We start from the raw sequence: 10729 nt of genomic DNA, 5'->3' as shown, positions 1-10729 counted from the left end.
AATGAGGATTTTATCTGGCCACTCCAACTCAGACGCTAATGTCCGGAAGTGGACGGCAAAATGGCTGACCATGGTTGAACCCTAAGTCAAAGCGAGCAGTTGGAGTGCTTTATCATGGGTGACTTGAGGTCCCACTAAGACCTGTTTCAGAGTGTCCAGAAACCGAGAAACACTCCGCACCACATGATCGTTGCGCTCCCACAGTGGCGTAGCCCACTCCAAAGCTCTGTCCGATAGGAGAGAAATTATGAATCCCACCTTTCCCCGCTCTGTGGGAAAACGTGCAGCCAGGAGCTCGAGGTGTATACCACACTGGCTCACGAAATCCCTACAGGACTTACTGTCCCCAGAGTATTTCTCAGGCAATGGGAGGTGAGATAAAGTCGGAACAGAGGTGGCAGTGGGTAAAGCTGCTGCAGCCATGCTAGCAGCCCGAACAGCTATTGTGGCAACATCCACTGCCGAGGTTGCACGCTCGAGAGATGCCAACCGGCCCTCCATCAGCTGGATGTACCCCTGCAATCACTGTTCATCTGCCATTACTTAGCCAGATCCTGGCGCTAGTATACTGTTAGGGTTGGCGGAACGCACCGAATATATTTATTAGATGTGATTGGTGCGTTCGCAACCCGGGATCCACCGTGCAGGAAAGAACCTGCTGCTAAGCAAGGCAGCGAAGCAAATTAGTACAAACGAACTCTGTTACTTCACAGAGCCTGTAGTACAGAGAACGCTGTGCCCTGTTTAGCTCACAGGGGACACAGCTACTGTGTAGCACAGACAGTGGTCATGCAGTCCAACCAACAAGCAGTTCCTCTCTGGTGGAGCCGGAATTATAATGGCTATTAGCCAGCCCTGAATTCAAACACAAACACCTCGCCGGAGGTGCCAGCATTCTAGGGGCTTATTTCAGCTGGGTCCCTGACCACACACACACGACCACACTGGCGCTGAGCTCATACATATTTGATATTAGCACATGGCCGTGCGGTCATGAAAACCTTATATAGCTGTAGCACCTACAGGACCTTCCAAGAAGGACCAATGGAAGACTGCCACAGAACTTGATCAGGTGCAGGACCTTCCTGGAGGACCAATGGAAGTTGCTGCAGTACCTGAGCATGTGACCCTTGATCTCCACTGAGAGAGCTTTCCCTGGGCATGCTCAGTGTGTGCAAAGCAGGACCTAGTCCCAGGTAAGCCTGCTCGCCGCAGACCAGTGCAGGGTACAATAGCAGAGCCTGGAGAGGCAGCAGTAACCCTTTGCACAGTTTCAGATTCAGTGAGAAGCTGGGACTGACGTCTCCGTTGAGCAGGCTCCACTGTAGCCGATGCAGAATGGGGAACCGCAGCAGACATGGCTCGAGATTCCCCCTGTGCTACGGCGGGAACTCGACTCCTAACACAAACCATACATAAAGTGGTGTCTTTTACTTGTTGTAAAACATGCAATAAAAAATAAAATCATTATGAGTCAACACAAATTCTAATAATTTAAAAACAAAAGTGTTATGTGCCTGATTATGATTGCCCTTTGTGCTCAAAAATATTTTACTGCCTGAGTTCCCAATTCATATCAGATTCTGGTATAAAATGTCTCAATGTAAAGTCTCATTATCATTGTCGTGGGTGGCCAGGACCTCCAGCATCACCAGACCTCTGACCTCACTGTGCCTTTGTAGCGGAAAAACTTCTCACTCATTGTAAGATCAGAGACGACTTTTATATTTGAATTTATTTAATGTGCAGGGAATCCAAAAAGTGAAGAAGTTTCTGTCCGGTGACCTTCGTCAGTGTAGCAGATGGCCAGTGGCAGAACGTATATGCTAACGCTGCAGAAGAGCAGTGAGCACTGCAATGGCCGGAAGCCCCGTGACCCCGGTCCTGCCCCTCCGACATGCCTGTCTGACATTTTACTGGATTTATAGCAAACCAGCTCCCTGGATCCTCCTGAGCACCTGCCCCAAGTGACAATGAAGATGGCAATGTCATCCCGGGAACAATAGCAACACATCTAGTTACTGGAGCAACCAGGTCACCAATTGCTGAAAAATTGTCAGGAGCAGCTCTCACTGTGTGACAGTAGAATTATATGGTTTGTGTAAAGGTGGAGAATATGTGCGAAGTGCCGGAAAAGCGATAAGACAAAGATGTCTGTATGTTACAGTCTCCAGAGATAAGTCATGGGTAGAACATGTGGTCATAGTAGTCTGAGACAACAGGAAAATAAAAGGGACAGATAAAGACTAATTGATCAGTATGGTGATATCATCATTATGGTTTACTGGATTGCACTTAGTTATATTCGCTCATCTCCAGTCGATATAAACATGCTGCCCCAATACCTGTTTGTTTGTTTGTTTTGTAACATCTCACATTCATCATGCTCCGGCATCTGGAGAGACCTCAAGAAATAATAAGCAACACTCAATTCATGGACAATAACTTCCCTGAAAATCAAATTCATTGGGAAATCCAAACCGGTAAGAGATGTTGAATTTTGCCCGATCTGACCCGTGCTATAAAACAATCCTATCATTTATTGTGCACGATGAATGCTGTATAAAGGGAAAAGTGGAAACTGCTGAACTTGCTGTTCATCATCATCTAACCTCACTAAAATTGAAAAAAATAATCATGTGTCCCAATGCTTCACCAAAACAACTAGTCTGTTACACAAAAAACATGTCCTCATATAGATCTGTATTCAGAAAAATAAAAAGCAATGACTCTCACAATATGGCTTTAAAAAATAGTAATTTTCTTAGGTATGAACATAATGGTATCAGCACTGAATCCAGTAAACATGTCCATTATTCTGATGGATAAACTCCATAAAAATAACAAAACTATTTCAAATTTGTAGATTTTTGTTTATGCCTCCTAACATAAAAAAGAAATAAAAGGTGACTATAAATTCATATATAAACAAAAAACCAAGCCTCAATCAGCGTTATCTACAATAAAGAGAAAAATAAAGAAGATAAAGTTATCAGAACATGAATGACCAAAATAAAGACTTTTTAAATTTTTATTTTGCAAAAATAACAAAACATGTAAATATGATATCAATATGATTATATCATCCACCTAATAAAGATAACATGACGGTTATACCCAACAGTGACTGGTGTTTAAAGAAAATATTAAAACAAATTCAGAATTTATGTCTTTAATTCATTTTGCCTCCTATAGAATGTAAACGTGATCAAAAAGTTGTACGTACAATAAACTGTTACCAGCAAAAGCTACAGATTTTCATGCAAAAAATAAATCTTCATACAACTCCACTAACAGAAAATTGTAAAACTGTATAAAAAGGTGTTTTTTAAGTACATATTGTACAAAACATAAAAAACTTTTAAGATTATACAAATTTACAATCACCATATTAGTACTGACCTACTGAAAACTGTTACTGTTATTTTTGCAGCACAGCAGATAAGGTCATCTATAAAATTCAAAAAAATTACTGTTTTCTTTGTTTCCCTTCCAACAAAGTTCTAATAAAATCGTGCTATAAGTTACATGTAAAAAACTGATACAATTAACAAATACATCTGACACTTAAAAAAACCCTTTTACAGCTATATTGCCCCAAAAATAAGAAAGGTATGACAAATATAACGTAACAAGTATCAAATAGTCTTCAATATAGGTCAAAACTGGCTCCAGTCTATAATGCTAAAAGTGAAATAATGTAAAAAACATTTTTCCACTAACTCACAAAACTAAATTAATAAACCATCCCCAAAATATAATGAGATTAGTGTACAAAATCAGCTCATCAAATATGGAAATTCTCCCATTGCACTAAAAACAAATTAGCAGAAGGCGGTACATGACTTGCGCCCATAGCGGTGCCATTTACTTGGTGGAAGACATGTAATAAAAAATAAAATAATTTGAGTCATCAAAAATTCCAATAATATTTAAAAAACAAACCTGTTTTGTGACTAAAAAACAGATCTGCTCATCTCTAGTCACTATATGGGTGGGAGAGGGTAACAGTGATACAAAAGAAATGTATTTAGATGTATTTACATTGTTACATGATATGCATACGTATATATTAGATCTCTTGTGACTACAGGTAAATTTTCTTTACCCAAGTTAATAAAAAAATCTACTTACCTCCGTATCTTCACGTCATTTTACCAATTAGTGAGATGTTGATGCAATTATCCTTTATAGAAGCTTTTTGATTGTGTCTTCTGTGACATACACACAACTTTTAAAGAAATGTCTTTCTCTAATATTTGCTCATTCACTAGTGTCAGTCTAATGTCACTGGATGCTTCTGTAATTAAATGTAAAAAAGAAAAGAAGAAAAGGAGGTACCAGCTATGGAGATGCTATGCTGATGTGACGGTAACATGGCAGATTCATTTCCACTAGATATAAAAACCATAAATTACTGAAGATCATAAAGAAAATTAACATCAATCAGCAATAAAAAGCTAACACATAATTTAAAATTTTCAATATTTTGTGAACTTGGATGGGATGGCCATGGGGGTGGCATTCACGCCAAATAATGATCAACCCAATACACCACTGTAATTTTGTACACCTTTAATATTGTTTAAAATATAGAAAGCCACTGGTTCCAGATGTCTAATAGCATGTAAATGGAGGTTGTTATAACCCCCATCAAATAATGAATTACACAGGCATATACAAGATGTACAAAGCATGGAACACCTTACAGCATTATTAAATAACACAGTTGAGCACTTTGAAGCAAACACTGCACTTAACAGCCATTAACCAGGTAAACATGGCCGTGGCACTAATAGATTTAATAATGCGATAATTGAGTAATTTAGAAGATTTGTCTTTTGACTTCATGAAACTCTCATGAAATAGCTCATTAGCAGCACAATGGTGGATGGTATCACTGGGCAGGACAGGTAGTTTCCATCCCTTATTGTTGTCTCAGCCCAGCATTACAAAGAGGACTCTATGGTTCTCATTCACCATTCATATGCAAATGTAGCCAAAGTCCACAATAAAGCTAGCATGCCATCTTGGGGACTTTTCTCAGACATTTCTCTCGCATGTGATACGTTTACTAGTAAGATAGGATCTGAGGGACATTTTCAGGTGTTTCTCATAGACATTGGTTGAGCCGCACCCACAGGCCCCATTCATATGTAATCTCCCAGCATTCTCCCTCCAGAGACTTATGGAAGTCAGTTCATATGTAAATGGAGACAGTAAGTCTCGGCCAATGACAATGTCCGTCTCATTAACAACCCCCTGCTCTTCCCAGATATAACCGGTCTCCTCCTCTCAGTGACATCTACTCCACTCTGGAATTAGTGGTGATCAGTATTGGCCTCTGAGGAGCATCGAGCTGTAGACTTGTTGGTGGACAGGAGGAGCTCAGCATTGACTATCATCTCTTTCCATAGCAGCAGACATCTTCTATCTCCATCTATAAAGGTGAATATATGATAAGTATTGCACAGGATGTAGTAGACGGTATTACTGCAGATCTCTGGGGAATTATACAATGCTGGAACATCATTACAGTGACTGCACACTATTATACAACTGTGTATTTATAGCCAAAGTTTACATGTGGTGATCACAGTATGTTATTATGGGTCTGTAAGAAGTTTCCTTCTATATTCAATACCATATCTCATTTCATTTTATTCAGAATGGCCGCCAACATCAAGGAAGCAAACAAGAACATGGCGAAACACCTTCTTCATCGTATATCAGAGACTTCCAAGGACCTGAAGATGATGGAAGTGACCGACCACTTTGACCTTTTGCTAGAACTTGGCACTGGATCCTTTGGAAATGTACACATGGGAAAACACAAACATTCAGGTGAGATGATGATGATGGATGATGACGATGAAGATGGTAACAAAATTGGTAAAAGATGGAAAAATGGTAACAAAATTCTCATTGGGGTCTGTTACAAATCCCCAAATATAACAGAAACCATGGAAAGTCTACTTCTAAAGCAGATAGATGAAGCTGCAACCCATAAAGAGGTCCTGGTTATGGGGGACTTTAACTACCCGGATATTAACTGGGAAACAGAAACCTGTGAAACCCATAAAGGCAACAGGTTTCTGCTAATAACCAAGAAAAATTATCTTTCACAATTGGTGCAGAATCCAACCAGAGGAGCAGCACTTTTAGACCTAATACTATCTAATAGACCTGACAGAATAACAAATCTGCAGGTGGTCGGGCATCTAGGAAATAGCGACCACAATATTGTACAGTTTCACCTGTCTTTCACTAGGGGGACTTGTCAGGGAGTCACAAAAACACTGAACTTTAGGAAGGCAAAGTTTGACCAGCTTAGAGATGCCCTTAATCTGGTAGACTGGGACAATATCCTCAGAAATAAGAATACAGATAATAAATGGGAAATGTTTAAGAACATCCTAAATAGGCAGTGTAAGCGGTTTATACCTTGTGGGAATAAAAGGACTAGAAATAGGAAAAACCCAATGTGGCTAAACAAAGAAGTAAGACAGGCAATTAACAGTAAAAAGAAAGCATTTGCACTACTAAAGCAGGATGGCACCATTGAAGCTCTAAAAAACTATAGGGAGAAAAATACTTTATCTAAAAAACTAATTAAAGCTGCCAAAAAGGAAACAGAGAAGCACATTGCTAAGGAGAGTAAAACTAATCCCAAACTGTTCTTCAACTATATCAATAGTAAAAGAATAAAAACTGAAAATGTAGGCCCCTTAAAAAATAGTGAGGAAAGAATGGTTGTAGATGACGAGGAAAAAGCTAACATATTAAACACCTTCTTCTCCATGGTATTCACGGTGGAAAATGAAATGCTAGGTGAAATCCCAAGAAACAATGAAAACCCTATATTAAGGGTCACCAATCTAGCCCAAGAAGAGGTGCGAAACCGGCTAAATAAGATTAAAATAGATAAATCTCCGGGTCCGGATGGCATACACCCACGAGTACTAAGAGAACTAAGTAATGTAATAGATAAACCATTATTCCTTATTTTTAGGGACTCTATAGCGACAGGGTCTGTTCCGCAGGATTGGCGCATAGCAAATGTGGTGCCAATATTCAAAAAGGGCTCTAAAAGTGAACCTGGAAATTATAGGCCAGTAAGTCTAACCTCTATTGTTGGTAAAATATTTGAAGGGTTTCTGAGGGATGTTATTCTGGATTATCTCAATGAGAATAACTGTGTAACTCCATATCAGCATGGGTTTATGAGACATCGCTCCTGTCAAACCAATCTAATCAGTTTTTATGAAGAGGTAAGCTATAGGCTGGACCACAGTGAGTCATTGGACGTGGTATATCTCGATTTTTCCAAAGCGTTTGATACCGTGCCGCACAAGAGGTTGGTACACAAAATGAGAATGCTTGGTCTGGGGGAAAATGTGTGTAAATGGGTTAGTAACTGGCTTAGTGATAGAAAGCAGAGGGTGGTTATAAATGGTATAGTCTCTAACTGGGTCGAAGTGACCAGTGGGGTACCGCAGGGGTCAGTATTGGGACCTGTTCTCTTCAACATATTCATTAATGATCTGGTAGAAGGTTTACACAGTAAAATATCGATATTTGCAGATGATACAAAACTATGTAAAGCAGTTAATACAAGAGAAGATAGTATTCTGCTACAGATGGATCTGGATAAGTTGGAAACTTGGGCTGAAAGGTGGCAGATGAGGTTTAACAATGATAAATGTAAGGTTATACACATGGGAAGAGGGAATCAATATCACCATTACACACTGAACGGGAAACCACTGGGTAAATCTGACAGGGAGAAGGACTTGGGGATCCTAGTTAATGATAAACTTACCTGGAGCAGCCAGTGCCAGGCAGCAGCTGCCAAGGCAAACAGGATCATGGGGTGCATTAAAAGAGGTCTGGATACACATGATGAGAGCATTATACTGCCTCTGTACAAATCCCTAGTTAGACCGCACATGGAGTACTGTGTCCAGTTTTGGGCACCGGTGCTCATGAAGGATATAATGGAACTAGAGAGAGTACAAAGGAGGGCAACAAAATTAATAAAGGGGATGGGAGAACTACAATACCCAGATAGATTAGCGAAATTAGGATTATTTAGTCTAGAAAAAAGACGACTGAGGGGCGATCTAATAACCATGTATAAGTATATAAGGGGACAATACAAATATCTCGCTGAGGATCTGTTTATACCAAGGAAGGTGACGGGCACAAGGGGGCATTCTTTGCGTCTGGAGGAGAGAAGGTTTTTCCACCAACATAGAAGATGATTCTTTACTGTTAGGGCAGTGAGAATCTGGAATTGCTTGCCTGAGGAGGTGGTGATGGCGAACTCAGTCGAGGGGTTCAAGAGAGGCCTGGATGTCTTCCTGGAGCAGAACAATATTGTATCATACAATTATTAGGTTCTGTAGAAGGACGTAGATCTGGGGATTTATTATGATGGAATATAGGTTGAACTGGATGGACAAATGTCTTTTTTCGGCCTTACTAACTATGTTACTATGTTACTATGTTTGAGCCATCAGGGTGGTTTTAGATAAATGTGAAAGATGAAAATGAAAGCTTCTTGTATCCTGACAAACTGTACTTGTTAACAGTAGTGATGAGCGAGAATACTCGTTACTAGAGAATTACTGAGCATGCTCTGGTGGTCTCCAAGTATTTCGGCTTGCTCATAGATTTAGTTTATGTCGACGTAGCTGCTTGATTTGCAGCTGCTAGACAGCTTGAATACATGTGGGGGTTGCTTAACAAACAGGGAATCCCCCACATGTATTAAAGCTGTCTAGCAGCCGCAAATCAAGCAGCTACGTCGACATAAACTAAATCTTTGAACATGCTGAAATACTCAGATACCCCCCGAGCATGCTCAGTAATTCTCGAGTAGCGAGTATACTTGGTCATCACTAGTATTTCAGTATGACCCTAGTTGTATCCTATCCACCACACGTGATTAGAATTCTGCACCTCTACCTTCTAATCTTGTGAATGTTCCTGTGAAAAGTGATTGATCAGGTTTGTGTATAGTCTTGGACAGTATTATGGAGTACGAGGGTCATACATATTAATAATTATAATGTTAATTCAACAGGACAGACCGTGGCAATAAAAATGATGTCAAAGAAGAAGACTCCAGAAGACAACTTCTTCTTGGAATATTGCATTTCACAAACCCTCAGTGGCCACCGGAACATCATCCTTACTCACGACATCTTCTTCCAGACCAGTAGGGATTTTGTGTTTGTTCAGGAAGTGGCACCGGCAGGAAATCTCCAGTCCATCATTAAACCTAAAGTAAGATCTTATGCTGCTGTTTTCCACTTTTACACATTCTAAACATTATTCATACTATCTTAGAAGAAATAGTGGTCTTATTGTAGATCTGATGTCTAACATCCCCCTATTTCTACAGAGATATTAACCTCATATTACGGGATGTAGAAGTATGGGACCCCATAATTAGGCAGGTTTAGGGTGGAGGAGAATGTGTGAGCTGGTAACATCCTCTATGTGAGAGATATTTAATTATTAGTGGAAATCTCACATAATGGAATATAACTAATGAAGAGCAGAGGAGAACTGATGATGGCAGGAATTATATCTATTAGTAGAAGATATCTACAAGTCCTCTGTCCCTTTATATCAGATACGTTTTCCTGTTCAGCTGTGTGATCTCCTCTGTTGTCTTTCTTAGGTCGGCATGCAGGAGGACATGTTGAAGCGCTGTGTTCCTCAGATCGCCAGTGCTCTGGACTTTATGCACAACAGAGGAATGGTTCATCGGGATATCAAGCCGAATAATATCCTTCTGATGGACACAGAATGTCACTGGATAAAGCTGGCAGACTTTGGCCTCACCAGGCTCCAGGGCACATATGTTCCTTTTGTGCCCTGGTATAAACCCTACTATGCCCCAGAGCACTGCTGCTTAAGACCAGGAGATCAGTTGTTGCTACATCCTAGTCTTGATGTCTGGGCTATTGGTGTAGTTCTCTATGTTGCTCTTTTTGGACTCTTCCCTTGGCGTGGAGCAGTACGCGGGGATCAATATTATAAAGGGTTTGCCTGGTGGCAGGTGGGAAGGGATCTGTCAAAGGCTCCACAGAAATGGCAGAAAATTTCAGTGGGGGCCAGAGAAATGTTCTGGGAGCTGCTGGAAATAAATGCCGGGCAGAGAGGCTCGGCCATTGACATTCTGAAGTATATGCACCTGCCGTGGAAAGACGAGGTATCTTCAGAGACCAAAAATCCTGATATGATGGATTTATGACATAAAACTGCTATATGATATTTATTTTTTTAATCATGAATGTCTACCAAGCAGACTGTGAAATATTGTAAATATATAAATAAATTAATAAAACAGACTTGTATCTTAGTAATGAAGAGTGTTTGTCTCGAGTAAAACAGAAAATTATATGTTATGGGTATAAGAATATGGGACGCTCCCAAAATATTTTAAGTCAGTTTTTTCATAAAAGTAACAAAACATAAAAAGCAATATAGAAAATGGATTGTTATGGTCATAATGACTCACGGAATAAAGATAACATGAAAATTAACTCACAATGAATAATGTTTTAATACATTAACAAAGTAAATTTGAAGTTTTTTGGTTCATTTTGACCCCAAAAGGTTGTGAAAGGGATCAAAAAGTTGCTATTACAAATTGTTACCAATAAAAATTAAAGTTTTATCCTTAACCCCGAATCACATGTTACTATTAATGTTT

The 10729-nt window shown here is 39.8% G+C and overlaps 1 protein-coding gene across 1 annotated transcript; it reads left to right on the top strand.

Annotated features, from left to right (window-relative positions):
• The first annotated feature begins 5669 nt into the window (after positions 1-5669).
• Positions 5670-10267, top strand: LOC138657875 (serine/threonine-protein kinase SBK1-like). The gene is made up of 3 exons (XM_069745493.1): positions 5670-5844; positions 9089-9291; positions 9692-10267. Exons 1-3 carry the CDS (start codon positions 5670-5672, stop codon positions 10265-10267), a joined length of 954 nt encoding a protein of 317 aa, XP_069601594.1.
• The last annotated feature ends 462 nt before the right edge of the window (positions 10268-10729 follow it).

Source organism: Ranitomeya imitator, chromosome 1, assembly GCF_032444005.1.
Source record: "Ranitomeya imitator isolate aRanImi1 chromosome 1, aRanImi1.pri, whole genome shotgun sequence".
NCBI lineage: Eukaryota > Metazoa > Chordata > Amphibia > Anura > Dendrobatidae > Ranitomeya > Ranitomeya imitator.
The sequence above is the reverse complement of the archived record's forward strand: the minus strand, read 5'-3'. Positions and strand labels throughout refer to the sequence as shown.

Bases quoted from the DNA above. Each gene is read 5' to 3' on its own strand.
- LOC138657875 (XM_069745493.1), top strand. From the start codon at position 5,670: ATGGCCGCCAACATCAAGGAAGCAAACAAGAACATGGCGAAACACCTT. The intron at 5,845-9,088 runs GTGAGATGATGA...TTAATTCAACAG, and splicing joins GGGAAAACACAAACATTCAG to GACAGACCGTGGCAATAAAA. The intron at 9,292-9,691 runs GTAAGATCTTAT...TGTCTTTCTTAG, and splicing joins AGTCCATCATTAAACCTAAA to GTCGGCATGCAGGAGGACAT.